The 27,494-nt window shown below is 50.8% G+C and overlaps 14 protein-coding genes across 14 annotated transcripts; 9 read left to right on the plus strand and 5 right to left on the minus strand.

Annotated features, from left to right (window-relative positions):
• Positions 1–2: 2 nt before the first annotated feature.
• ustYa_0 (Oxidase) lies at positions 3–972 on the plus strand (the record flags this gene model as incomplete). The annotated part of the gene is made up of 3 exons (XM_014693476.2): positions 3–423; positions 494–612; positions 712–972. 3 exons carry the CDS (start codon positions 3–5, stop codon positions 970–972), a joined length of 801 nt encoding a protein of 266 aa, XP_014548962.2.
• Positions 973–1,559: 587 nt separating this feature from the next.
• On the minus strand, positions 1,560–1,927 carry ustA (Ribosomally synthesized cyclic peptide ustiloxin B precursosr; the record flags this gene model as incomplete). Its single annotated transcript, XM_014693474.1, has 2 exons — positions 1,560–1,808; positions 1,862–1,927. 2 exons carry the CDS (start codon positions 1,925–1,927, stop codon positions 1,560–1,562), a joined length of 315 nt encoding a protein of 104 aa, XP_014548960.1.
• Positions 1,928–2,648: 721 nt separating this feature from the next.
• On the minus strand, positions 2,649–4,378 carry ustR (ustiloxin B cluster transcription factor; the record flags this gene model as incomplete). Its single annotated transcript, XM_014693473.1, has 2 exons — positions 2,649–3,614; positions 3,677–4,378. 2 exons carry the CDS (start codon positions 4,376–4,378, stop codon positions 2,649–2,651), a joined length of 1,668 nt encoding a protein of 555 aa, XP_014548959.1.
• A 1,119-nt stretch (positions 4,379–5,497) lies between these two features.
• Positions 5,498–6,861, plus strand: psiD_0 (L-tryptophan decarboxylase; the record flags this gene model as incomplete). Its single annotated transcript, XM_014693472.1, has 2 exons — positions 5,498–6,178; positions 6,232–6,861. 2 exons carry the CDS (start codon positions 5,498–5,500, stop codon positions 6,859–6,861), a joined length of 1,311 nt encoding a protein of 436 aa, XP_014548958.1.
• A 778-nt stretch (positions 6,862–7,639) lies between these two features.
• Positions 7,640–8,572, plus strand: G6M90_00g015710 (uncharacterized protein; the record flags this gene model as incomplete). The annotated part of the gene is made up of 1 exon (XM_014693471.1): positions 7,640–8,572. The coding sequence occupies one exon, from the start codon at positions 7,640–7,642 to the stop codon at positions 8,570–8,572; it is 933 nt and encodes a 310-aa protein (XP_014548957.1).
• Positions 8,573–9,447: 875 nt separating this feature from the next.
• On the plus strand, positions 9,448–11,106 carry ATG22_1 (Autophagy-related protein 22; the record flags this gene model as incomplete). The annotated part of the gene is made up of 2 exons (XM_066129776.1): positions 9,448–10,468; positions 10,568–11,106. 2 exons carry the CDS (start codon positions 9,448–9,450, stop codon positions 11,104–11,106), a joined length of 1,560 nt encoding a protein of 519 aa, XP_065985715.1.
• Positions 11,107–11,547: 441 nt separating this feature from the next.
• G6M90_00g015730 (uncharacterized protein) lies at positions 11,548–12,160 on the plus strand (the record flags this gene model as incomplete). The annotated part of the gene is made up of 2 exons (XM_014693469.1): positions 11,548–11,658; positions 11,789–12,160. 2 exons carry the CDS (start codon positions 11,548–11,550, stop codon positions 12,158–12,160), a joined length of 483 nt encoding a protein of 160 aa, XP_014548955.1.
• A 372-nt stretch (positions 12,161–12,532) lies between these two features.
• Positions 12,533–13,003, plus strand: PAM18 (Mitochondrial import inner membrane translocase subunit; the record flags this gene model as incomplete). Its single annotated transcript, XM_014693468.1, has 3 exons — positions 12,533–12,583; positions 12,685–12,812; positions 12,865–13,003. 3 exons carry the CDS (start codon positions 12,533–12,535, stop codon positions 13,001–13,003), a joined length of 318 nt encoding a protein of 105 aa, XP_014548954.1.
• A 284-nt stretch (positions 13,004–13,287) lies between these two features.
• On the minus strand, positions 13,288–14,932 carry G6M90_00g015750 (uncharacterized protein; the record flags this gene model as incomplete). Its single annotated transcript, XM_014693467.1, has 4 exons — positions 13,288–13,666; positions 13,728–14,408; positions 14,460–14,506; positions 14,558–14,932. 4 exons carry the CDS (start codon positions 14,930–14,932, stop codon positions 13,288–13,290), a joined length of 1,482 nt encoding a protein of 493 aa, XP_014548953.1.
• A 312-nt stretch (positions 14,933–15,244) lies between these two features.
• On the minus strand, positions 15,245–17,662 carry KU80 (ATP-dependent DNA helicase II subunit 2; the record flags this gene model as incomplete). Its single annotated transcript, XM_066129777.1, has 6 exons — positions 15,245–15,738; positions 15,792–16,003; positions 16,050–16,441; positions 16,489–17,001; positions 17,054–17,114; positions 17,175–17,662. 6 exons carry the CDS (start codon positions 17,660–17,662, stop codon positions 15,245–15,247), a joined length of 2,160 nt encoding a protein of 719 aa, XP_065985624.1.
• A 335-nt stretch (positions 17,663–17,997) lies between these two features.
• On the plus strand, positions 17,998–18,725 carry G6M90_00g015770 (uncharacterized protein; the record flags this gene model as incomplete). Its single annotated transcript, XM_014693465.2, has 4 exons — positions 17,998–18,044; positions 18,101–18,134; positions 18,190–18,487; positions 18,541–18,725. The coding sequence occupies 4 exons, from the start codon at positions 17,998–18,000 to the stop codon at positions 18,723–18,725; spliced, it is 564 nt and encodes a 187-aa protein (XP_014548951.2).
• Positions 18,726–20,201: 1,476 nt separating this feature from the next.
• On the plus strand, positions 20,202–21,293 carry pho2 (4-nitrophenylphosphatase; the record flags this gene model as incomplete). The annotated part of the gene is made up of 3 exons (XM_014693464.1): positions 20,202–20,270; positions 20,322–20,343; positions 20,404–21,293. The coding sequence occupies 3 exons, from the start codon at positions 20,202–20,204 to the stop codon at positions 21,291–21,293; spliced, it is 981 nt and encodes a 326-aa protein (XP_014548950.1).
• Positions 21,294–21,635: 342 nt separating this feature from the next.
• On the minus strand, positions 21,636–22,906 carry G6M90_00g015790 (uncharacterized protein; the record flags this gene model as incomplete). Its single annotated transcript, XM_014693463.1, has 4 exons — positions 21,636–22,063; positions 22,121–22,347; positions 22,406–22,470; positions 22,532–22,906. The coding sequence occupies 4 exons, from the start codon at positions 22,904–22,906 to the stop codon at positions 21,636–21,638; spliced, it is 1,095 nt and encodes a 364-aa protein (XP_014548949.1).
• Positions 22,907–23,796: 890 nt separating this feature from the next.
• top3 (DNA topoisomerase 3) lies at positions 23,797–26,068 on the plus strand (the record flags this gene model as incomplete). The annotated part of the gene is made up of 6 exons (XM_014693462.1): positions 23,797–23,877; positions 23,930–24,127; positions 24,188–24,366; positions 24,422–24,591; positions 24,660–25,975; positions 26,030–26,068. 6 exons carry the CDS (start codon positions 23,797–23,799, stop codon positions 26,066–26,068), a joined length of 1,983 nt encoding a protein of 660 aa, XP_014548948.1.
• Positions 26,069–27,494: the final 1,426 nt, after the last annotated feature.

The following is a 27,494-nucleotide window of genomic DNA, read 5'->3' on the forward strand; positions in this document are numbered from 1 at the left end:
CCATGGACAAGTATAGCGACCAGCGCAGCTCTACCGCCAACGACTCCGACGTCCACTCCGTCTCGTTGGAGAAGGAAGGTCTTTTGGACGGGGCTTCAATACACGAATCCAAACCACCCAGGATGCGGTCACAGTCCCGCGTGTACCTCCTTTTGGCTGCCCTCATGGCCGTTGCGAACGTGGTCCTGGGTGCTCTTCTCGTTGCCCAGTTTCGAAGCAGCCAGCAGAAGGCCCATTCTCACCGCCACGACCATCATGAGAAGAAGCCTACTCCGATTCCAATCGGGGGTCTGCCGCAGGTGAATTCGCACCCAGATTGGCTGCCCCCGGAGGAGTGGCGCACCGAGATATTTCGACTCCATGAAATCTACGGAGAGGAACCAGTTGGCACGGCAAAAGAGGCATGGCTGTCGCTGATTCCAAGTGAGTAAACGCCGCGCCCGTGATAATTTCCCCATTCAAAATTCTTGCCTAACGAGGGTTTCCTATACAGAAGGCAAAGGATTCATCGTGGTCAAGAACGACACCGAGCTACCCAACATGCCGGGCCTTCGCCACCCAGAGCACGAACAACATGCGTGCGTGGCGATATTTCACCAATTGCACTGCCTGGTACGTTAATCTCGGACAATGACCCTTCCTGCCTGGCCGCCCCCTTGAAAGAAGCTTTGTGAGCTTGGTCTGACCTGAATCTTTGCCGCCGCCACACAGTATATCACCTACGCGGCGTATTGGAACGCCCGCGCCGGCAACTTTGACGACATCCCGCCGGAGCATCTCATACACTGCTGGGACTACCTCCGACAAAGCATAATGTGCGCGGGAGACACGTCCTTGGAATGGGTGCATAGGCTGGACAGTCCTCCGGGAGAGACGTCGGGATGGGGCTTCCAGCACACGTGTAAGAACTTTGATGCCATCTTCGACTGGGCAGAGTCGCATAGGTACACTGAGACGGTGGAGATTGACTGACCAGCGTCTTGGGCGAGTCATGTAAGGTATAGCTAGTTTGGAAGAAATGTACCAAGTGCAAATCACTCAACATTCTGCATTGTGTTTGCTTGCGTAGGACCATTATTCATCCGTTGGGGGGGGGGGGGTTCATGTAGAATGTCTGAAATTCACCTACTTGTACCCCCCTTTACCTGGAAAATAACAAGAAAAAGCAGAACCTTGATGAGCAGCATCTTGATTATTCTTGACTACTTGTACCACTTGTCAAGGCTGTTTGGGAGCTAGATTGTGCTCATCACCGATGTCAAACGTGCCACGGACGCAAGGTTACATTTCAGGAAAAGATCAAGGTGAGCGGTATTCGGCTCTGGAGCTCAACGCCAACGCGGAAGAAGGGCGGTTTCTTGTTTAAACTTACAGACTGTTGAGCAGATAATTGGTGTGGCTATCCGGGTCCGGGTCACACAGGCATAACAACTTGGTCAACATGGCTCAGAAACATGACACGATTCATTCATCGTTTACACTTGATTCTCGGACGGAGCAGTCTTGGGGTAACTACTGAAGACTCCCGGCTAAGCAGGCCTCGTGCAACGCACTCGTGCTTAATCGGCGCCGATAAAGTAGTCCTCGACGGTCTTGTCCCGTTTATCGGCTCCGATGAAGTAATCTTCAACCGTCTTGTCCCGCTTCTCAGCTCCGATGAAATAGTCTTCAACCGTCTTGTCTCGCTTGTCAGCTCCGATGAAATAATCCTCGACAGTCTTGTCCCGTTTATCCGCCCCAATAAAGTAGTCCTCAACCGTCTTGTCACGCTTGTCCGCCCCAATGAAATAATCTTCAACCGTCTTCCCCTACAACACCAGCATTAGACTCAACATCAATCTCAAGCATCGACTCAACTCACTGGAGTTGGGGCTGCGGCAGCACCGACAGCGAGGGCCGTCACGACAATGGCAGTGGAGAACTTCATGGTGAGAGTGTATTTGCCTCGCTTTCTTAGGGTTTATGATTCGGCCGACGTCGATTGTGCAGCGAGGAATATTCCCGCCAGGCCGTGTGCTGTTATATTCGCAAAGCTCTTCATCTCGGAACACACCTCGGTTTGTCACCCGTGTCGTATCAGGCGCTCATCCCGGAAACCATCTCCCCGGCGAGGAGAAGCTCGCAGCGCGCAAAGCGATGTCATTGGAGGCGCTATGATGAATCAAGTCTTGCCTGGTACCTGTCTTGGGTGAAATGGTGCGCCTGCCTCATCGGGAAATGGCGAGGCGCCTCACGACGTTTTTCCCTTGTTTGGTTCCGGGGCGCCTCGGGTCGCGCCTCGGCTGCAATCACATCTGGCGCTGGTTCCTCGTTTCGAGAAGATGCCACATTATCATGGTTCTGTATGTTGATATGCAGGAGTCTGGTCTGGTATGTCGCGACGAGTCCCAAATAGGCATGTTGGTTGAGCAGGGCATTTGTGGTGCTCCCAAGGGTAAAGCCATCAGCAGGGAAAAGCAGCACCGTGAGATTACACTGCCATTGTCAGAATTCACTTGACTACACAATATTCGTCCGATTTAATTTAACCAAGTCTGCGTCTGTGAGCATGATGGATTTAGCTTGAATTCTATCTCGTGTCTCTTATCATTCTTCATAGTCCAGACGTGTCTTTGGCTTCTGTGCCTGATGAGCTCTCCGTCAGGTATTCATACAAACAAAATGTTCAAATTGGCTCTTTTGTGAATATCCCTCCAATCGCAAGTGACGCAATGGTTCGAGCCGTGCTTGTCCGTCTCCTTCCAACACTCCTCTACCCCGTGGCTGAATTCGCAAAGACTGCCCGTGTCGACGTCAACATGTGACATGCGAGCCACCACATTGCGAAAGACGTCTCGCTGGGAGCCTGATGCGAGGCTGGCGCTGGTGCTGTAAGCCCATGCCAAATACCTCGGGTTTGCTGTGGCAGGGAGCATATCCCACGCCTGCATCGCGCGGCCGATGCTCTGGTGAATCTCGGGGACCCCGGTCAGGGCCCCGGACACGACCGTGTTGAGAAAAATGAGGATAGCATGGCCATATATCAGGGTCTGAATGAGTTCATGAGGAACAACAGCCTTGTCTTGGGGCTCGTCTGGGGACTTGGGCAACATCATGTTGGATATCCTCGCCATTTCTCGGTCCACGACCCCTTCAATGGTATCTGCCTGGCTTACGAGCCCGCGAATGCTAAGGTTACCCTGGGCCTCTTGCTCGCTCTTCTGGATCTCTAGTGACGTGATGTCCATGATGGCAACCATGGCCCACGCCTCGCAGCCGGTGATGGCTTGAAAAGCCGAGCAGAATCCGTCGTCTGTCAGGAGCTTTCGGTGCATGCCGGCCGCGCAAGCCATCTTCTTTTCCACCGCACTACACAGTATGTCATTCCAGATGAAGACGGAAACGAAGAGAGCCTCGGCTTCCAGTTCCATGCGAGAGGGCTGTGGGATAGGCGCAGAGAGTGCCAGCTCAGCGCACCAAGGCGACAGCTCAGGAGTTGTGTAGTGAGTCGGCGCCTCCTTTGGCTGTCCCAGATGGCATGCCAGGCCCGCGTGGAACAAGCATCCCTGTTCAAGAATGACTTGTGTCACGCGCCCAAGATATGACTGGCAACTTCGAATGTTCTTGCCCAGCGCCTAGCGAGTGCGTGTTAGCAACCTTTATGCCGACGTGCTGGAACTCAATATTCTATCCCCACCTCCAAACGAGCGATATGGACTCCGCATATAATCATCTCTCTTTGGGTAGAGGAAGCTGTAGATTCCAGTCTCTCGAAGCTTTGGAGGGCCATTTCTCGATACCTTTGGTAGCTTCTCAGAGCCGTCTCTCGGGCGTTAGCATCACACGACTTACTCAAATGCAAATGGTATGCGCTCATGCTCAGGGACGTGTTGTAAAACGTGGGGGAGCGAAGCATCGGGGCCAGCAGCCAGGACTTTTGCCTCTTTGAAGGTGCTGCCTGATGCAACGAGTACTGCCGGGTAAAGCTGTCCTCCATAAAATTCACGAGCAGGTAGATGTCGTTTTCAGAGGTATCGATCCCCAGGTGGCCTGGCTTCGTCAGAGGTAAGAATCCGACTAACCCAATATCCAAGTTATCATCAGATGCTGGAGACAGAGGCGTCATCAAGTCGTCAAACGTATCATGGCCGACTTCGCCGGGCCAGAGGCCGTCCAGGAGAAACGGCGGATCTAGCGGCACCGGCGTCGGTTGAGATTCACCCGGTGAATCAAAAGTACTTACATGCTGCGACTGGCTGAGTGGCAAGAACGCATCTGTCTGTGTTGGCTCGTGAGAGCTTGTACATAACTCGGAAGAGCTGACGGTCAGTGTGTCCCTGACAGATGAAGCCATCAAGACATCCTGAATCACCATCTCCCCGACAGAAGATGCTGACATGGCCCGGGACGTCCTGGACTGCATTCGAAGTTTCCTGGCCTCTGCTTTCTCCTTGTCTCCTCGGTCTTTCCAAGCTGGCTTCGGGCCGTAACCGTGGCACACGATTCCGCATCCTCGACACCGGGAACACGGAGGTCCGTCCTCGCTGCACTTTTTCCTTCTGAGCCGACAGGTCCAGCAACCGCTTTTACTGCGCTGTAATGTGGTCATTACCAATTGCTAGCAAGGTTCGTGCTGGGAGGCCCGGACAACTTGGGAAAATGAAAGGGGGGGGAAGGGGCCAAAATAGCAGACATCATACATGTCTTGTCTTGAGGGGCCATCATAGATTTCCCGGCACGAGGCATGAGACGGGATTCTGAAGCACATTATGAAGAGCAGACGGACTTGAGGGGGGATTCTGTAGCTGGATAGGAGTCGTCATTCGGTCGAGGCTTGACGATGCGAAGCGGCCAGCCACATGCGGGGGATACAGCAAACGCCTGCAATATAGACGGTGCAATCGCATCAATACATGTCTGTTAATTACCGGTCAATGCCGTTTGAGTGACTAGTAGTATTTCTAAACCGAATTGAAAGCCGTGTGCATGCTCTTAACTGACAATCCGCACATGGGGCGCATCATGAATTACAAGCGATCTGCTTGGTCTCACCGGTCCCTAGCTGCATATGCATGGCATCTCCGCAGTATCATACCGTTACATTGTAAGAAGATGCTTTCCAATTCTGAAGAATATGGCGCCCCTTGCATCCAGAGGGACAAGAGAGAAAGCGTATCTTGTGTGCAGTAGGCGGGTAAAGTCTAGATCCGCGACAGGCACACCGCCTCGGAATCGAATGTTTAGCTGCCATTTCTCCCCAGAGCGGTTATCATTTGCCCCCAATAATACCCCAGGACCTAATGATGAGCCAGGTCTTGTCTGCACGCTGCCATAAAGGGTTTCTCTGTCTTGGATGTACCTGTTCGTGCTGCTGTGGTGGTGGAACGCTTACTCTGAAGGCATCTCATGTGCTGTAAACAAAATATTAGGGAGTCAAGCCATTTGCTGCCAAAGCGACTTCTGCCAGGAAGCTCTTTTTCAGAACCTTTCAACATACCAAGAAACACAACTCTTTCAAATGACTGTCTTTCCGAGCCCTTCCTACCAGAATCAGGGGAGTAGGGATGGCATTTGGCTGCCCAGCGCTCCTCACAAATTGACACACTGGCTCCAAAATTTCATCAAAGTTGTGGATAGTAGAAGCAATGACGCTTCTCTCCACCCTGCTGTCCAAGATCTCAAAGATCTCGTGGAAAGCACGCCCAGCCTCCGTATGTGGGCGTCGGCCATGTTCGACGAGATCCCCAACAAGATTCCCTACAACAAGAGCCCGGCCGATCACAAGCTCGTTCGAGGCTATCAACACATGTTTGAGTTATTCAGTGTCATCGTCGCGGAAATTGCTCCGACCTGGAGCATGGCCGAAGGAGGACACGGGCTTGTTGGGCTCCCATTCCAAGCCATTTTGGACTGGCCTATGGGAACACCAAGCGGGCATGCCTTCTTCTTGAGCCAAGATGTGAATGAAAAGTTCAAAGTCATACTAGACACGTGGAGAGACGGTGTTTTGAAGACGAGCAAGTCCCAGCACGTCATTACGACTGGCGATGGGGGCTGGCTGTGCAAGGAGGCGCTGATGGCCTTTGAGAAGGACGCCAATTTGAACAGTCAGCAATGGCACGCATTCCAGGACTTGTTCCGATGTGATCCAAAGGAAGACCCGGTTCACTGGGGCTATAAATCATGGGACGACTTTTTTGTGAGGCAGTTCAAGATATTGATAAGCTACGTCCTATTGCGTACCCGAACAAGCCCGAGTGGGTGGTGAATGCTTGTGAATCCAGGCCGATCCTGGTAAAATCTAACGTGAAGGAATATGACAGATTCTGGCTGAAGGGCCAGAACTATTCGGTCAAAGAAATGCTGAATCATAGCCACTTGGCAGGCGAGTTTGTCGGCGGTACGGCGTATCAAGCTCTCTTGATTCTAACGTCATATCACCGATGGGCTTCTCCCGTGTCCGGGCATGTCGTACATGCCGAGATTGTTAATGGAACTTACTTCTCAGAGCGGCAAACCAATGGACTTTTTAGCAGCCCGGTAGGACCGCCCGAGTATAACCAAGTCTATATGAGTCACGTCGCCACGCGGGCCATCATCTATATCAAGGCACCAGACCCGGTCGGTTTAATGTGCCTGATAGCTGTTGGGACCGCGGATGTATCGACATGTGAGATCGCCAGCAAGTTTGCAACCGCTTGGCCGCAACCCGTGAGGAAGGGGGAGGAGATCGGCATGTTTCACTATGGAGGCTCGAGCCTGTGTCTGCTTTTCCGGAGGGGAGTAAGACTGGCATGGGTCGATGCAGCGATTCCTGGCAATTCGGAGCAGAATCTTCCAGTTCGCGGTGCGCTCGCAGTTGCTTATGCAGCGGGACAGTGATGTAAAGACAGCATTCGATAGTTGTTCCAGCGTATGCCTCGAAAAAGAGTGAAAGGCGAGGTTCCCTGAAGGGACTCTCTGTCACACAACGTTATCAATGCTGTTAGTTGGTCCAATCTATGATGCTAATACGTCCCTACCTCGCTACCCATCTTCTCTCGTCTCGTCTGGTCGTCCATCTCGTAGTAGTCGGCCTCCTGATGCTTCCCAACAGACCCCCAGAACACGACGCAAAGCTTGCTGTCACGTCGGCCACATGGACGTCACATACCCTGCCCGCTCACATGTCTGTGATGGGATGCTGAGGGGTTCATCGCGAGATTGTGTCGATTGTAGCAAGAACTTTGCAAGTGGCTTGCGTCTCGACACGGCGTGGCAACCCAACCACTGGGCATGCAGGTATCCATCATTGGCTGGCCGCAGCCGTCTGCAGCCAGGAGGAAACATTAGGCGCCCAGCACATCAGGCTGCTGCAATGCCGATCATCTACCATTTCCAGATGGCTGCATGCTGGCTAGCTCTGCGGGTGCGGCCCGTCTGGGCGGCTAACCACTCCGAAGTCCGCGACTTAATCAACAATGGCTCCTGGACACTTGACGATGCCGTCGCTTTTCCATGGTCGGTTCGTGCGCGGCAATGGCTGCTGCGAGAGTTTGGTGGTGATGGCCGGATATTTAGTTCTTTCCTTTTCTTCCTGACGCTACTTCCTTGAATGTCTGATCTCAAACCCCGCCAAGGTAGCATCCCCCCCGCAAATTGAATAAACCACATAGCCATTATGCAATCACCAGTAAAGATTCACACTGTGGAGTCGAGTTACTCCGACACCTACCAGGAAGCCGTCATCGCCAACTACGACGATCCGCCCGCGGTCTGGGAGAAGGTTCTTGGAGAGACCTTGTCCTTCAATGGGGGTCTATTCGACGAGGCAGAACTCACCGCCGGACCCAAGCCAGGACCGGTTGGAGCGTCCGAGTTCCGGGGCATAAATCGCCAATTGGAACTCGCCGGGCTGCTCTCGCCAGACCGGCAGCTTCTTCGTCGAATACTGGATCTCGGTTGCGGCTGGGGCGTCCTGACACAACATCTGGCCAAGGTCTTCCCCGAGTGCCAGTGCATCGATGCAATCAACATCAGCCAGCAGCAGCTAGACTACTGTGCTGAGAAACTGCCGCCGGAGCTTCGCAAAAGGGTCAACCTGTATCTGTGCAATGCCCAGGACGTCGATCGGCTTCCGGACCCAACGGAGCCATATGACTTTGTCTTTGTGCGGGGTGTCTATTTCCATCTCCTGCCTTCTGTCTTTGAGGCCTCGGTAGCCCGACTTGCGCAGAGAATACGCCCGGGAGGGATATTGCTTCTTTCTGATCCGCTATACAGAGATGCGGATGTGAATGCTCCTGTGTCTACCGCGTCGGAACCATCAGATGGGTTGGGCACTGGCGATCATAAGAGCCCGCAGTATTACACTTCGGTTCTGAAGAAGCATGGGTTCCAGATACAGGACCTGCGGGTGCTGCCTTCCAACGTCGAGTTCATTCACTGGTTTCGAGTACTGCGACTCAACATTGAAGCAAACTTCCCGACTTTCCCAAATGGTGTTTCCGTGCCGGTGAAGGACCTGCATGAATTTGCAGAGAGCTTTGCTCAAAAGCTAGCCGAGGACAAGGTTTCCATGTACAGTATTGTCGCACAGCGAGCCACAGGCTAAGGACAGTGTGATTCTTGACTACTAGGATGTCACGCGGCAGAACGGAGGTCAGTTGCGTTGGCGGACGGCAGTTCAGAAGGCTAAGAAGTCATCGTGGCACAAAGCCCAGTTATTGAGAAGATAAGGGGACCTGGCTCCTGGGGTTGTTTCTCCCGCCCAGGCCCAGTCACTTGTAAGTCAGTACAATGGTCTGGATCAGCACCCGGGGCAGACAAGCTCCGTCTTTGTTTTTTTTTTTCAGCTTTCAAGAGGCTCTTAATAGTTGCCTAGTTTAGTTGTCAATTCACGCCCTAGTGGAAGGCCCAGAGCCGTGATAATAGGGTTGAGCACCCGCCTTGATACAAACATCGTCAGAATCCCAGCCGATGCTGGTCTCTTATGCAGGTCTGCGCCATGCTCGTGGCTACGACGCCCGCGACATCCAAGACCTGCCTAAGCCTTATGCCAGATTGGGTTGCTGATGTCTCCCCATGCGTCAGCTGAGACATACACCGCAAAACGCCATGCAGAAGGGCCTGCTGATACTATTCCCCTTTACCCGTGTCCCACGAAGCCGACTTTCCCTTCTAGCGAGTATTTGATGGCTAAGCCTGGAACCAAACAAACACTGCAAACCACAACTTTTCAGCATATACGTCAACACCCGAGCCAGCCTAGGTTCCTCGCCGAAAGGGGGGAAATCCTAGTCCTCATCATAACTGATATCAATATTCATTATCCCTCGACATTCTTGCCGTGGCCAATGAAGAGGGGGTCCAGTTACATTCCATCCACGTAAAAAGCGACAAAGCTAAACCGGGCACATCGGCGTCTTGGACCTGTATTCTATTCTGCTTTCATCGACAATCCAGCTCCGTTCAGTCTGACCGGCAGTCATGTCACCCTTCAGATATGACGATGCCAAGATGACAGAAGACAACACCAGCACAGTCGCATTGGCCCCGGCGAATGATGAAGAATCAGAAACTGCTGGTCCCGAGGGCGCCCAGGAGCCGCGACAAGTCGTGATGCCCGCCTTGCAACCGGGTGAGATACCCACAACGACGACGTGGGAGATTCGATCATGGTACATGTACTACGTCGGTTGCAACGGCATTGGCCCATACAACTTTGCGCCGACGGCGTTCCAGAACCTGCTCTCCCAAGCCGCGGTCGACTCGAAGCTCTACTTTGCAGGCCGCGAGCGCGATATCAACAGCATCGTTCTGCTCTGCAACGGCATATCATTCGCCATCCAGATTGTCTTATTTCTTGCCATTGGCGCGTATGCAGACTTTGGGACCGGCCGAAGATGGGTGCTCCTGGTCTGGTCTATTATTGCGTACGGCGTGGGCTTTGGCTGGATCGCAGTCCACGATTCCGAGAGCTGGAAGGCCGGTGTTGGCCTCTATATGCAGGGGTTGATTTCGTACCAAGTCACCACCACGTACTGGGCCGCGGCGTTTCCTTCTCTCGCGCGGAATACAAAGCATCTCCGGGATTCCCAGGCAGGGTATAAAAACGGAGAGATATCTCAGCAGGAACTACATCAACGAGATGACCTAGAGCGCAGCAGGCTGAGCAACGTTGCCCTCTGGCTCCAATCCATCGTTGAGGTCTTTCTCCTGGCTGTTATTATTGGCGTCATGTTTGGCCTCCACGTTAACGACAGCGAGGCGAAGAATAACTGGGGTTTATCGGTGCTTATTACCCTATCAACGGCTTTCTGGCTGGTGTTTTCGGTGCCTTGGTTTGTTCTTGAAAAGACACGTCCCGGATTACAGATTCCATCTGGGAAGAGTGCTCTGGTCGTCGGCTTTTGGCAGCTATACACGGCGTTTACACAAGTGTGGAAGTTGAAACAAAGCCTCATCTTCCTTGTCGGATACTTCTTTTTAGGAGACTCACTAAACACAAGTGTGACAGTTTTTTACACACTCCAAAACAAAGTCGTCAGCTACAACACCCTTACACTAACATACTTGCTACTGCTTAACGTGGTCTGTCAAGTGATAGGTGTCGGTGCATATTGGTTCATTCAGAAACGGCTTCGCCTGAGTATAAAGCCCATGCTAAACGCAATCCTTGTATTCACAGTTTTGCTGGCCACTTGGGGTATGATTGGGAACTGGTCGAATAAGTTTGGGTTCCATACTGTTTGGGAAGTATGGCTCTTCCAGGTATTCCTCGGCCTCTTCATCTCCCCCTGGTACAGCTATGCACAAATTGCGATTAGTTCTGTGACCCCCCGTGGCCACGAGTTTCTCTTCTTTTCGATATTTAACATCGTCGGCAAGGCTTCTAGCGTCATTGGACCGCTAATTAGCAGTGCCATTATCGACGCCACGCCGGGAGGCTCTAATACTAGCGCCCCATTCTACTTTCTGTTTGCGCTGAGTCTGGTTAGTGCGGTGGGAATTTGGAGGTTTCTGGACTTGGAGGAGAGTGCCAGAGAGCAGGAGCGCTTCCTTGCGGATGAAAATGCGCGCGTTCATGGCGTTGCGAGTGCCGCTGGTGCGAATGGCAGCATACGGGGGCTATCAATACCGCCATGACGGCCGGTATGGGCTCGGCGACAGGAAATATGAAATTGGAAACAGCGTTAGTCTGGTCCTCTCAGCAGGGAGAAGAGACCTGTGGTGGAAATGTCAGTTGGAACTTGCATGGGGCATCAACAGTTCTCCAGGGTTAGGGTTCCACAGCTTCACAATTCAGCAGCACTCATCCGTCCCTGATCTCCAGTCGTAGCCCCAACCAAATGCCTATACTCCGGAGTCTAATGTCTGGTACATACCAGACATTTCCCACTCCACCCCAGCCAACAATGCAGTGGCGTCGCAAGGGCGCTGACGTCAACTGGAGCGGCATGGCTCATGTGTTTCAGTCATGGCGATCCATTAGTCGACTCATGCGCCGGTCCAATTGCTGCTCGTTTCCATCTTCCATCCCATTCACTCCTTTTTCGCTTCATTTCGTCCAAACCCTAGCGGCTCAGCATGACCGGCAACGACCAGGACGTCTTTCGCAAAGTCGGCCGCGGCGGCGCAGGCAACTTTTACTCTGTAAAGGACGACAAAGCTGCTGCTGCCGCCGCCGCTGCAGATAGGGTACGACCAACCAAATCTCTCCAACAGCGTGGCCGTAGTAGAATGAGAGGGGGGGAGATGGAGAGAAAATGAAAAAAAAAAAAATCTCGCATTTCGTATAGACTAGCATAGATGAGCTAAATCACAGCAGGATCTCGAGCGTCAAGACCCCGTCGTCACGACCGTCCCAGATCCCGCTACGCCAGGGCAACCGATTCGCGCTGGTCGCGGCGGAGCAGGCAACTACATTGACCCGTCGCAACTCCCGGACGCAGACGAAAAGAGCCGCATATCGAAGGAGGTCACGGCCGCAGTAACGTCGAGTCTGAAGAAGCATCCGTCGCGGGCCATGGGCGGGCGTGGTGGCGCAGGGAATTGGACGGGAGAGGAGCACGAGAAGCCGCATAGCGAGGAGGGCGGGAATGCGGCCCACGAGCTGGAGAGGAAGGTCAAGGAGGCGGTTGAGAAGGGGTTAAAGATTCCGGACAAGGTTCATCATGGAAGGGAGAAGGAGATTAAATGAGCATATCGTCGGGTACCGTCCTCTGCGTCTCCCGCTTGGTTCGCATGAAAGCAACGCGGGTTGTGGTGAGTCGTGACCAAGCGCAATCAGATCCTTCTTCCACCACGACACCACGGCAAAGGGGGTCCCCAAGTAAATATTCCAAATAATAGTAAAAATAGGAATAGAATATATACACATATATAAATTAACAAATTTTGATCCCTTTTTTTTTAGTAATGATTAACTTACAACGGCCAGTCCGTCGACGTACAATACGCATAACCACATTCTCGGAACGGAACAACCCCCTCCGCCCGATCTCATCCGATGGCAAAACTTCCGCAGCTCGCATCGCCAACACCTCGCCAGCAACATTCAACCACACCCAAAATGTCCTCAGTCTTCGCCATCGGTGCCGGCGCAGCCGTCGCCGCCTTCCTCGTACGTTCCGCTCTCTTGCCCCGTCTTTAATTCCACAAACGCCCTTCATGCAAAGTGCAAGCGCGCCGAGGGGAAGAAAAAAGGCTAACAATGAATGCCAGGGCCGAGCAGGTCTCGTCGCATGGCGCCGCTCCCGAGGCGGTGTCGGAGCCATGGGCAAAGCCTTTTACAAGGGCGGATTCGAGCCCAAAATGACCAAGAAGGAGGCCTCGCTTATCCTCTCGCTCAAGTAAGTCGATCAACTGCCTGGGCATGCAGCGCAGGCGCTAAATGATGTGCAGTGAGCGCACCATCACCAAGGACAAAGTCCGCAAGGCCCACCGGACGATTATGCTGCTGAACCATCCTGATCGAGGCGGTAGCCCGTATCTCGCGACAAAGGTCAACGAGGCCAAGGAGTTGTTGGATAAGCAGACGTGAGGGGCTACTTGAGTCCTGCTCACTGGATACATTTGGGCGATAATGGATGCTGCTGAGGCTCGTGCGCCCGACGGGAACACACGTTGCGGCGTCACTGGGACGGGCATCATGTACACTATACACATAGCGATGGCGTTGCATGGTTGAATTTGAGCTAGCTAAGAGCAAGGAAATTATGGTGTACCACGATAAACAGCCAAGTTAGATATTATCTCAGGGGGTCAACGCTGCCTGTTCTCTCCTCAGATGTAAGATACGAAATTGCAGCAAACAAGATACTACTGCTAAGACGGTTCAAGTAACTGCGCGTCTTGCGCGGAGTGCAGTCCGACCACTGCGATGGCAACCATCGCTCTGAGCGTGTAGACCGCATCGTTGCCGGCATTGTGCAAGTTTTTATATCTGATGTCGAGGTCTACGAGTACGCTGCCCAGGCTAGGAGATTTCGTGCCATCTTTCCACGCGCGGTAGATGGCTTGTGTGTCGACATTGCCGATTAAACCGGGCAACTGGTCTATTGGGAAGCCAATTGTCGACAGGTACTTGATGTCGGATTTTATATCGTGGCCGACGAGAACCACATCATGGGCGCCATTCGCGTATTTGGCAAACGTAGTGTTTAATGTATCGACGAGTTCTGCGCGGCGAGGAAAGACGCTTGTTCTGCTGCCTGTCAGTATCAACATTTCTGTACCGGATGGTAAAAGATATATTCGGAACAAACCCAAAGTCGAAATTATTAGGACAACCCTGAACAAATCGATAGTTCACCAGTCCAGCATACTCCTTTACCCTTATATGATGCGCCTCAATAAAATCCCACCAGTTCGCACCCGATGGTCCGGCAGCAATGCCCTTCAGGCGCTCTGAGTTCACCACAGCGATACCGATTTCGGAGACAGGGTTTGGTGCAACTTCAATCGCTTCGATATCGACACAAATAAACGTCACAGGTTTTCCAGGTGGATCTCGAGCTCCCTGGAGACCAAGAAATAGCTGTGTCTGCGAGAGCATCTGCAAACGGGCTTCTCTGTTTTTCTCAGCGCGGTATGAACCACCCCGATTATCTGGGAAGCTATGCTGCTTCGTTTTCTCCCATTCCGAGAGCCATAGCTCCCGATGTACATCTGCTGCGTCTTTATATACTCGGAGATCTTCCTCGTTTGCAGCTGGCCATTCGTCAATATGAAGCTTCTTCTGGTCCCGCGATCGCAATAGGTATCGGGGCCGTGGTGTTCCTCCCACCCCAAAATGCAAGTCGAATAGACGCTTGTTTGGGCCGCCGGGAATGACTAATTTTGTTGCGAGGATTTGGTTTACGCCCTTGAGGAACCCGACGAATTGGGCTGTTGGGACAAGGAGACATGGCTTTTGATCTGGTTCGGCAGGATTGTGGAGGTAGAAGCTGGTCAGTCAGTACTCTGTATTTTGATGGAAATAAAGCGAGGAGACTAACAAGTCCCATGTTTTGCCCTCCAGGACTCTGTCAAAGAAAGGCTGGGCCTAGAACCTGGTGAGTATGACGGCAAATCGCTCGTGGATTCATATGCATACCCTCGGCTTGTTTGCCTTCCCTATGAACCGCGCTGGGTAATGCACTACTGCATGCCAGGGACAAAAGGAAATCTCCTCATCGACAGATTGCCCAATTTTCAACGTGGCCGAGTCAATATCCTTGTAGGTGCCTGGTGACTTAATTGGATTCGCCATATAGGTAGCCGTTTCTGCGTCGTGGTCATTAGACGTTTCATATTGGCGCATCTTCAAGTCAAAGTGTTCATCTTCCCAACTGGGTACTTGAGTCTCGCGGTTGCCAGGTATCACTCTGTCGCTTCGCCCTGATAGATCAAGGGTTATTTTCTTGCCCAAGATATTTTGAAGTTTGTCTAGTCGGGCACGCAAGTTGTCGTCTGCCATCGTCTCATCCATAGTGTCTGCGGTCCAGTTGTTGATGTCGGGCAAAGAATGGCGTTGGGGTTACAAGGGTGACGAGGGAACCAAAATTCGTGTCGGTCGTCAATTTAGGCAGCTGCCAGGCAAGTGGGTTCGAGAAGCAAACGCAGCCGATCAATAGGGTGCTTGCCATTTTCGAAACATTGAACTGAGATTTATTCTAATCTACCCCAGGCTGCTTCCAAATATAAGATGCCCAAACATGCTTCATTTCCCGACCCAACATGCACAGTGATATCGACATCCATCCTACCGAGACTTGTAGAACTTATCACCAAAAGTTAGCACTTATTCGAGGAGGACGATGTGCGCTCTTACCTCTTCTGCTTCTTCATGCGTCACCTTTGATACTTCAGACTGATCCTGATCAATTAATCCCAACCTTGACCACCTTACTTTGAACCAAAAGTCTCTTCTGTCGCCGCCAAGAGCACCAGAAAGCAAAGCCTTTTTCAGGTCCCGGGCAAACGTGTTGTACATTTCGGGCTCGTCCATGTTGATCAGCTCCTCTCTCATCACACCGAGACACTCCGTCGCCTGCGCGTACTTGCTATCGCCAAAACTGTCTGTTATCAGAGACCGCACAATGTTGCCCATTTGTTTGGCCGCATCTTCGATCTGATCCATTTCGTCGGCAGTGCCCAACGCTCGCTTGAAATCCGGCACAGGGTTCTCTTCTGAAACCGTGCGCTTCGTGTCCTCGCCAAGCAGGGCATCAACATCTAGGCCCGATATGGGCTTGACGGTCTCGCGAGCTCGTCGGCCCTTTGCCTTCGGCGGTACTGCACATTTTGTTAGCATATCAGCCGCCTATTGGATACTGAAGGTGACGTGCCCTTCTTAACGTCTGCTAGTTCAATCAGACTATCTATCCTAGGCTGGACCTTCTCAATTAGGTCTTCCGGGGGTGCTGAAAATCTCAGCAAACTTGCCGGTGTTTCGGGAACGGGTTTATCGGGGTGTGCTGCTCGCATTTTCACGGCATTATTCACTCTGTGAATAGCTGGGTTGAAGGTCTCATCAATCGACGCATACTCGGCCGGGTTCCTGTCTATGTTAGACTTCACCCGTTACATGATGATTCTGAACCTACCCTTCTTCATCCTGACCGTACGTGGCAAGGTCCATGGCATCAACGTAGTCACTCATTGCTTTTGCGAGCTCGTCTGAAGGTAATAAACGGTGTGTTTTTAGCGTCTGGCCACTAACCGTAATAACTCTGTCCAGAGGTGGGAACTGGTAGCTTCGCACATCCTCAGCAAACGGTAAAGGGATATCGTAGAAGCATTCCAATCCGAGTTCAAGCTGGGGTGCCATAAGCACCAACAACGGGTCTTTGCCGTCTTTGGTTACTATGCGTGCTACTGCATATGATTCGAGCTCAAGGAGTGCCCATATAAGCGATGACAGTGCCAGCTCGGATTTGGTGTCGTTTTTCCTTGCGTGCGTAACACACACTTCTCCCATGTTGAGGAACGGCTCGTACTACTACCATTAGCATAATGCTGCAACAAAGCCTGCGGAAATTCTACCTTGGTCCATGGAATAAACCCCACGATCGAAAAGCTTTTCTCTGTTTCTAGCTTCGTAATGTTGTGTTCTGACTCGCTAATGTGTACTGCCGTACGGCCGTACTCGTAACCCTTGGCCAGGGACTCAAACTCAACATCACGCTTTCCACCAGGGGCATCAGGGTCATTGACCTTGTATGTTCTAGCTTGCTTCACAGCAGAAAATTCAATGCCATCCATAGGATCATCCTCCAAGGTTTGTGTTGACTGCGTTGCCTGGTCGGATTTGACCACGACGGTGCTTGCTGTAAGCGGTCGAGCTAGATGCGTCTTGAAATATCGTTCTACATTGATGTTCATTGCTGCAGGAAACTTTTCCGGGTCACCTAGGGTGAGTGCCCCGTCATATGTCTTGTACGGCTTCACGGATTTGACTCGAGGTGTGTCAAGCTCGTCGATTGCCTCGGCCATTGTGGCAAATGTTCCGCCTTCGCATTGATTTATTAAAGCCTTTAGAGTATGTTCACTTGCTGCCTACTAACGTATAAGCAGTAGGGACGCAACTTGGTGAATGAGTCCATGTTACCTTGGTTGGAGGTTTGTCCTCTTCCTTGAAGCCATATGCGGGGTTGTCAAAATCCACGCCCCTATAATAATTAGCCAGGCCGTCGACCATTTCTAGTCATTGGAGGTCATTGACGACTTACAAGACGGTTAGCTTGATACCTGAGTCGTTGATTTTCTTGGCAATGTCTTCGATGTCGTCTGCATCCATCTCGCCTTGGCCATCTGTGACCAGCACGATATTCCTTATCCACTTGAGCTTCTTTGTAAATGTGCCAATCAGATCGATGGCAACCACAATGGCCGAAACTGCGTCGCCAGACATGGTCTCATTCGGCTTCACTGATGCCTTAAGCGCTCTCAAGCCCGACATGGTAATTTGGCTGAGCTCCTGTATAACGGAAATGTTTTCGTATCCGTCGCCATCTTGCAGCCTGTTGTTTGTTTCGTCGGTTCTTAGCCCAACAACACCGACGCATAAAGTCTTTCGATTTGCCGCGACAATATCGGTAATCTTGTCCCAGACGTAACACATGGCCCAGTCCAGGTCTGATTCCTCGCGCCCTGAGTGCTTCTGGGCCATTGAGGCACCAAGGTCCAAGATGAACACTGTTGCCTCCTTGTCCGCCATCTTTGGCCAATTGGATAAATGAAGAAATTGCACTCGGACGGATGATTGAATCAGACGTGAATGTGTAGACTCTGGAGAGGTCCACCAACTTTGGCCCACTTTGATGAAGAAGCCCCAATCCAACGGTTCTTCTAGGCAGATGCGAATTTCGATCCGCGAGGGCGGCTCCAGCACGCGACCGAGATCCACCGCGTCTTCGCGAACGCACGTGATCAAGGTGCGAGATCGAATGACCTCATTCACGTTTCACCTCCGCATCGACATCTGATGAATTATCAAGAGGAATTCAAGACTTTTCGAGTGATTCATTCTCTTTGGGCATCAAAGTCACCAAAATGGCTGGGTCGATTTTTTCATCTCCGGCGCCGTACCACATCATATCGTAAGCCACCCATAATTCGAGCCGACACGCAGATAAAGCTAATTCTAGACCGTCAGCTACGGGACATTGTTGGGAACTTCATTCTTCCATGTTAGTTTATTATTCATACTGATAAAATTATGACGGGGTGTTGACAGGATCCAAGTCTTTCATCAATGGGCCTGTCATGTTCAAGACAGTCGAGCGACCGGCATTCTCGGCTATCCAAACCAAGCTCTTCCCCATCTACTTTGGCCTGCAGACAATCCTCCCAGCAATCTTAGCACTCACTTTCCCTGGCAACACGCTCGCCGGAGTATCATCCGGGATATCCGGGCTTCTGGAGGCGTCTAACCGATGGCATTCGTTGGCGCCAATTGCCGCGATGCTCGTTACCGGACTTGTGAACCTGGCGATCCTGCTTCCTGCTACAACCAAGACTATGAAAGATCGCCATGGACAAGGTATATTCATTAAATATGGCGTATATGCACTAACAGGCTAACACGCTCTACAGCCAAGCGCGATGGAAAGGAGTGGTACGAACCGGGTCCACATTCAGATGAAATGCGCGCATTGAGCAAGAAGTTTGGCATGCTACATGGCGTTTCTTCGCTTCTGAATTTGGCTACATTTGTTTCGGCCTTGGCCTATGGATTCACCCTTGGTTCTCGCCTGCAATCTGTTGTAGACAAGATTTGATTACTGGAGTCATGAAAATAAGTCTTGATGGAAGCGCAAAAGATCTGCTCCTCTACTTTGTCAAACCAGATGATGTCCGTATTAATTATATTATGCCAGACCATATTTCTGCGCATGAATCCCACTCAACTCGTCCTGGAATATTGACCCGATACTCCGAAATACTACTGAACAAACTGCGCCATGCTCACGCTATGCGAATGTCCCAAGCAATGTCTTTCAAATAGTCACAGCCTTCGTTTACAAGATCCACATCTTCCTATAACCCTTTCTTCAGTTCGAGGATTTCCCGTTTCGCTTCCTCCAGCTCCTCTTTTGAAGACTTTTGCTCTTGTGGTGCTCTGGCAGCTTGTCGTCGCCTGTTCGCCTCAACCTGGCCTTGATATGACCAAGGGAGTGGTTTCCTCCTAAGAGCTTCCTCTATATTGATGTCAAATAGTCCATCAGATGGGGTGGGTAACACGAGTTGTGCGAAAGACTGTGATGGGCTATTTGTGGTCGTAGTAGAACTTGAAGAAGACATTTTGCCGAGACTATCGGTCGTTGTTGAGAAGAATTCAGTCTGGGCTCCAAGTGTATTGCTCATAAGTATACTCCGTATATATATTATGAAAGGTTGCGGTGTGAGATTGCGGGCATATGGATTATGGACGTAGCCCTCTTTTCCCGCAGGAGCACAATGTTTGCGACAAGTTGCTCGAGCAGTGTTTCTAAACAGGAGATTGTTTGTGCAGTGTTCCTGACAGGTATCACAACAATGTATGTGCTGCTTGGCTTTTTTCGAAGGTAAACAGACTCATTTGTAAGGTAAAGATTTGGAAAGCTGAACTGGAATTTTATAATCAGTTCGATATTCGTTAGCAAGGGCTGACTCAAGTCCACATTCACGTAAAACTCGAAACCATTGTCTCCACCAAGCGATTCAGGGCCTGGCGCAGCAACGAGTTGAAGACTGATTAGTGGGTACATGTTGGGTTGCCTCGAGATAATCAATCATGGTTCAAAGTTAATGAGTATCAATTGATAGCCACTAAGCTGAAAGGCTGAAAGCTTGTTGCACCCAAGGCCAACTGCAACCCATTGTATTGCGCGTGGCTGGCGGCGAGTTTTGCTGTTTCTGTCCTTGGCCAGCCACAGCTTTAGGAATTGTTCCTGACGACCTGTCATTGCGAGCTGATGGGGATGGCATAGAGGAGTTAATCAGTATACAGCATTCAATAATACATAATTCTGCAGGACACAGTCTGCATCCATATCGTTGCTACGTCGTCCATGGACACATGTCTGGCGATGTGTGCCGCGCAATGCAGTTGAGCCCACTAAGCTCGCCGAAACACCAACAGGACTGACTAAGCAATGGAAACTTGACTTCTTCTACCAGGTCCAGGACGACTTCGGTGGCGAGTCAGACCATAAGTCAATTCTTTCTCCGCCCCGTTGACAAGTAAGGGGGCCAATCTTCTACATTCAATAGATATGGCATCCTCGCCCAAATATTTGACCGGCGATAAAGCCTCCATCAATGAGTTCATTGACAAGTTTGACGTGCGTCATTTCATGCCCCGTTCCGCCGATATGTGACTTACAATTCTACAGACATTTCTGTTCGACTGCGATGGTTAGTTGCGCACACAACTCCTGCCAGCAAGTTCCCCCCAACTGACCCAGACCGGTAAAGGTGTCCTTTGGTCTGGCGACCATGTCTTCGACCGTGTTCCAGAGACCATCATGATGCTGAAGGCCCGAGGTTCGTCTCCCCTCACCTCTCACCCATCCTGCGCCTTCAACTCGTACTCATCACCATCAGGCAAACGCACCGTCTTTGTAACCAACAACTCCACCAAGTCCCGCGAGGACTACCTCCAAAAAATATCCAACCTCCACATCCCCTGCGAGAAAGAAGACGTCTTTGGCTCATCCTACTCCGCAGCCGTCTACATCTCACGCATCCTCAAACTACCCCCTGGGAAAACCAAAGTCTTTGCCATTGGTGAGGCCGGCGTGGAGAAGGAACTCGCTGCCGAAGGAATCCCGTGCCTCGGCGGCACCGATCCCAATTTTCGGAGGGACATGACGCCCAAGGACTTCCAGGCCCTGGCTGACGGCACGGCCTTGGATCCGGAAGTGGGCGTTGTGCTGTGCGGGCTAGATTTCCACATTAACTACTTGAAGCTCTCTACTGCGCTGCACTACTTGAGGCGTGGAGCTATTTTCCTCGCCACGAATACAGATTCGACGCTTCCTATGCATCATAGTTTCTTCATGGGCGCAGGATCTATTATGATTCCGCTACAGTATGCTAGCGGGACCAAGCCGTTGGAGCTGGGGAAACCTAGTCAGGCCATGATGGATGCTGTTGAAGGCAAGTTTCAGCTGGATCGCTCAAAGACTTGCATGGTTGGCGATCGTTTGAATACGGATATCAAGTTTGGTATCGACGGTAAATTAGGCGGGACGCTGCATGTTCTTACGGGTGTGCATCAGAAGGAGGACTGGGATAGAGAGGATGCCGTGGCTGTTCCAGCGTATTATGCAGACAAGCTGAGTGATCTTGCGGTGGTGGCTTAGACATAAAATTAGACCATAGACATAGAATAGAGACAAATTAGTTTACTAGATACAAGAATTTCTCTTTCTCACGTATTATACTGCCTAAATAGTGCTAAAGTAGATTGGAGTATAAGAGCGAGATGAGTCCTTGCTTGCCGGACACTATGAATAATCATGACATGACCCTAATCAATTCCCAACGAGTATTCGAGACGCCAAAAAAAGATTAAGAAAGGAAGAACGGGGGAAGAAAGGAAATACCCCGACATAAAAATACATTGAAAGCCCTTCCTTCAAGGCATCTTTCTTCCGCGCCTAGGAGCCATACTCCATAACGGTGACAACCAGAGTTGTAGCGAGTCATGTTTGCTTCTGTTTCTTCTTCTGTTCATGACGCTTGGCCAGCTCACTAGTTCTGATGACCCTTGGCTTGTACGACGGGGCCTTGTATGGCCAAATAGAGGTAGGAATGAACATGCCAACCTGTCTCTGGTATTCGACGTACTCGGGATACTTACCGGCTGAAATAGCCTCAGTAAGCCAGGTCGATCCCTGGAAGAGAAGGAACAAGCTACCAGAGCCAACAAAGGTCCAGCTGTACAGAGAGTTGGTGGCATAGCAGCTCCATTGGTACAGTACGAACCAAATTGTTTGCTCTGCAAAGAAGTTTGGGTGACGACTGTATCCCCACAAGCCAGCGGTGATGAAGCCTCTGTCTAGATCAGCCTGGTCCCAGCCCTTTGGTAACTTGGCGTTCTTGTTGTACTGATGCTTGGCAGTTTGATACTCTAGGGAAATGTTAGATGCATTGTAGAACGCAAGGATTGGGGGGGCTGCGAACATACCCCATTGCTGGCCGTCGCTGATCCATTCGCTGATAACCAGGAGCAGTTGAACAGCAAAATACGCAAAGTCTGCAGCCGTGACATTTGGTTCAAAACGCGTGGACAGCAGTATGGCGTAGGCAGGGACACACGAGAAGGCGAAGAGCAAGACGCTTTGTATGAGGGAGATAAAGGTGGCATTTAGAATGAAAAAGACAAAGGCAGGGACTTTGGACTTGACGATTTCCCTATAACTAGGTTAGCATCTCATGTAGGCGATGGGGCTTTTGCATGGATTTGCCGTACCATCTGTAGTCTTCGGATCCGACATTATATCCACCTCGCCTCCAGTAGTTGTAGGTCAGTCGAATCTTGATTAATGTGTTAGTTCCGATTCGTGAGCTAAAACGGGAAAGAAACCAGATATCTCACGCTCCAGAGTGTGCCAAATGTAGCGACTAAATCAATACGACTATGAGGCAAGCCAGCCATTCGTGCCCATCCAGCGAGATGGATTATGTACAGGTTCGGCAATATGCTCCACATGCGATCAACCTGAGAATAATTCCTGTTCACCTCGGAGACGATCAAAACCACGCCTGCAAGAAATATCGATGCCGCAAAGCCTGTGATTAGGGGGTTGGTCTCGACATAGAGGCGTTGTAGGTTTTCGATGCTGCCAATGCTGGCGACCAGGCGGGCGGGCAGAGCAAAGAACTGGTCAACGAATGGCTCAACTGTTTTGGAGAAATCGCTGCAGTCCTCAATGGACTGTAGGACCGGGAGAGCTGCCAATTTTGCGGCCATAATGGTGAGAGAAATTGTAGAACTGTGACTCGTGAGGATGAAGGTTGACGCGACCAAGCCGCAGCGTCATTGATGAAGAAGTCTGAAGGGCGTCGTGCAGTTACTAAGGACTTGCGTACTCGAAGTCGAGATTCCGATGCAGGTCGATGCCGAGGAATGAGGAGAAGCTACGCAAATCGAGGCACAGGAGGCATCACCCAGGTAGCATCATTGATAGCAGTCGACTTGAGAGCTGTAAGACCAGTGACAGCACTGAGCGGAGACACAGCACCAGCTTCCCCTGGAAGCTAGCGCTTAAGCATCCGTGTCGGTCTCCTGCTGTCAATTAATGCTTCAAAGTTCCAGTTCTCTTTAGCGGCTATACTGGCGCTAGCGACGTCAATTTTGGCACGCAGTTGACATTGAAGCTGCCATTAATAAGTACTTAATACATTTAGGCCTGGTCAATTACACCACAAAATGGCACCGCGTGCCCACGCCACATAGTACTTCTGTATGTTGGTACCAGACCCCATATATCTTGTGACATTTAGCCTTTAACGGTGGGGCATTTGCCAGGCAATAATTTCAGATTGGCATCGTTCAATCTTTTTACATGTTTGCGGACGCCTGTCTGTATCACATTATTAGCCGCCAATGGAGCTTACATGGTGTATAACGCGAGGAATCTGTTTCGGGCTGTTTGTCTCGTTTCATTCAATTCGCAATGATTTTCTTTAATGTATAGAAGATTTTCGGCTATTGCTTTGACCGCACTGGGAACGCGTCGCGGTGAGCTCTCGTGACGAACCTTCCTCTACTCTCACGATACACGACCGAGTCAGCACATCGAACCCAGATATTCAGGACATCCCGACCTCGCATTGCGGGAGGGTTGAAATACTGTAGCCATGAGGGTCTTGTGTGTGGCTGAAAAGCCTTCAATTTCCAAGGCTGTTGCTGGTCACCTCTCTGGCGGAAGCATGCAAACCGTGAGTGTCGGACCACAATTTGTTTTATATTTTTCTCACAAGACGTCAACAGCACGGTACCAGGAATCAGTACATCAAGAACTACTCGTTTGATTTCGACTTTGGGCAAGCTCTGGGCCCCTGTTCCGTCACCATGACCTGTGTCACTGGTCATCTTACCAATGTCGAGTTTACCAGCGAGTACAAGAACTGGAGTTACCCTCCACCCGAAACTTTATTCAACGCCCCCATAGTCACTAGTATTCATGATGTATGTGTAGACACAAATGTCAACCACAGTGGGTTCGTGGCTAATTGCTTGGACAATCAGGACAAGAAATCCATAGCCAAAAATCTTGCAGACCAAGCCCAGTACGCACGATTGTTGGTCATATGGACGGATTGTGATCGTGAAGGAGAGCATATTGGTCAAGAAATTGTGGACGCTGCTCGCAAAGGCAACGCCAGCATACAGGTCAAGCGAGCCAAGTTCAGCAACGTTGAACGAGCGTGAGTGTCGCAAACCCGGCTTGGCTTGAAAAGTTGGCTGACAAGTGTTTAACAGCCACGTTCTCTCGGCGGCCAGGAGGCTAGTTGATCTCGACAAAAAGCAAGTTGATGCTGTTTCCACGAGAATCGAACTTGACCTTCGTATTGGCTATGCATTCACAAGGTTCATGACGAATAGCCTGCGGCCGCTCGGCGGTCCCATGGAAAGTCTGACGTTGAGTTACGGTGAGCAAAAGATCCAAGAACAAGAGAAGTCGTCCTCAGCAAGAAACTCCCTAACATGTGCGTCTCAGGATCTTGTCAGTTTCCAACCTTGGGCTTTGTAGTTGATCGATACTTTCGTGTCAAGAACTTTATCCCTGAGCCTTTCTGGAGCATTAGCCTGATGCATAATCGTGACGGTAAAAAGGTTAACTTTAGCTGGGAAAGGAACAGACTATTCGATCGCATGACAACCATTATTTTATATGAAAGATGTCTTTTGGCAAAAACAGCAAAGGTGATCAACGTACAGGAGAAGGCGACACGGAAATACAAACCGCTGCCTCTCACAACTGTCGAACTTCAAAAAGCCGCCACCCGCCTTCTTCGAATGAGTGGTCAACAGGCTATGACGATTGCTGAGGGCTTGTACAATAAAGGTTTCATTTCATATCCTCGCACCGAGACCGATCGATTCGACAAAGGAATGAATCTGAAGGGTCTAGTTCAGAAGCAGTCTCCAGACCAGCGATGGGGTCAGTTTGCTCAAAATTTGGTCAACGGAGCTTTCAAACAGCCCAGAGAGGGCAGGCACGACGACAAGGCACATCCACCAATCCATCCGATTACCTATGCCGCACCAAGCGTTCTCAGTCCTGACGAGGGACGCTTGTATGAATACGTTGTCCGGCGGTTTTTAGCATGTTGTTCTGAAGACGCCCTCGGTATGGCTACTACTGTCGATCTCCAGTATGGTGATGAAATTTTCGGTTCGCATGGCGTCATTGTGCTGGAAAGAAACTACCTCGATGTGTTTGTATATGAAAAATGGGACAACAATGAACTACCGCGATTTGTCAGAGGCGAGGTCTTTCAACCTACAGAAGCAATAATGTCGGAGGGAAAGACATCACCGCCGAGTCATCTCACAGAGGCCGATTTGATTGCATTGATGGACGCCAATGGAATTGGAACAGATGCTACAATGGCTGAGCATATTCAGAAAATCCAAGACAGAGAATATGTTGCCACTGTCGGCAATAGCGCTACAATAGCGAGTGAAGATGACGATGGGGTCCAAGACAGAGCTTCATCTGGAAGAGGGAGGGGAAGGGCCAGAGCTCGTGGAGGCAGAGCAGCTCGTGGAACTTCAACTTCGTCAAGTGGCCGGAGAGGTGGCGTCCGTGTCTTTATTCCAACACAGCTCGGAGTGGCCCTAATCTTGGGGTATGACCGCATGGGTTTTGAAACTAGCCTCGGCAAGCCATTCCTCCGCAAAGAAATGGAACTCAAAATGAAAGCGATATGCGAGGGTCGAACAACGAAGGAGGTTGTGTTGCGTGAGAGCATAACCCAATACCGGCAGGTTTTTATGCAGACGCAAGAGAAACTAGATGTCCTTCGAGCTGTATGTGTGATTTACAAGTTACAGAAGACATAGAGGAATACTAACATAGCACAGGCATGTCGCGAATTCGTGTTTGCTCAACCCGCTAGCTGAGATGGATGGTCCTTATAGGCAGTTTGTCTCTCGATGCTGGTTCTTCACAAGTACAGTCAGATCGGAATTTGTCCTGAAATCATCAAACGGACCAAAATTGTTCTCTTTGCAGCCCGAAATTCGATTTTAGAGAACAGAAACGCCCTACGTTCAGCCAAATCCAAACGATGTATGAGCCGCATACACAGCCTCGAGCAAAACACAGGAGTAGAATAAACACAACTAAGCTTGATTAAGGAGCGAGGACCTTTTACATACCGGACATCACTAGCCAGCAGGCGATTCATCACATCAGCTCAGATATTGACGGTGCCGCCTTGTCAAATTTTCACAAACTGGTTTTGTTTGTCACTTGGATCCATTTGAATGCAGCCCCCGCTCGATGACGATCCTCATGGGGCTGTACGAGAGGGGAAGCCGCACGAGATGTGCATGTATTGGTTCGGAAACGTGACTTGTTTGTTACGACAATACTTGAAGGTTGAGTTGCTCAAGCAGAGGAGGTTAGCTGCCATTTTTGGCGATTGTGTCGCTTTGAGCCCCAATCAGGCTGTGTGAGGTGGCCAACGTGATCCCTCCCAGCGATGGCTTGGAGTGCTGCCATTTACACGACGACATTTGTGAGTGTGACTGTTTGGATTCACACTCCCGCCTTGCTATGAATCAATACATCGCCTGAGAGTCGCCCCAAGCCAAGAAGGCAGGTTTTTTTTTGCCCACACATCACAGGCACTGGTACACATGCAGCCCGTCATCCTGTATTGATGCCGTAGTGGTCCGATGACGCGCCATCAGGGCTGGAAATGGCTCCGCCAACGACACCCAGGCTCGAAGGGTAGCTACGGCTTGAAAGTTGAAAATGGAACTCACTTGGAGTTTCACGGCTTCGAGAGCCGTACATACTAGCAAATTAAGTCAAGTTTGTTTCCTGACAACGGCCGCGAGCTGCAGGTCGGTGCCGAAATACATCACGACTTCTGCAGCCGAGTCAACCGCGCCCAAGGGCCGAGTGGAGCATTCCGCGCAATTGCCATGATTGTTCCAACTTGAACATATCACAGAAGATTGCATTGCCTCAAAGAATAGGATCGTTGGCAATTTAGGACAGCCTTGGTATACGAACCATTGTGGACGTGGGAAGACGTGTGCAATTATGCTTCTCATTAACCCCTCTCACAAGTCAGGCTAATAAACCCTGGCAGGTTTATGTTTTAGGAGAAAGGCAGACAAATGCATCAATGTGAGGGATGTATGATGGAAGGCCCTAGAAACAGAGCCTTTCAGACAATTGCGAGACGGACACACAGAATGATGACGTCCAACGCGGCCCAAGTGTGTTTTCAATGCATGTACGAAGCATGATTACAATACCTTGCTTTACGACTTCCGACCCTGCCGCGTTCCTGGCTGATCCCTCCGATGACGT

This window comes from Metarhizium brunneum, chromosome 1, assembly GCF_013426205.1.
Source record: "Metarhizium brunneum chromosome 1, complete sequence".
Classification (NCBI taxonomy): domain Eukaryota; kingdom Fungi; phylum Ascomycota; class Sordariomycetes; order Hypocreales; family Clavicipitaceae; genus Metarhizium; species Metarhizium brunneum.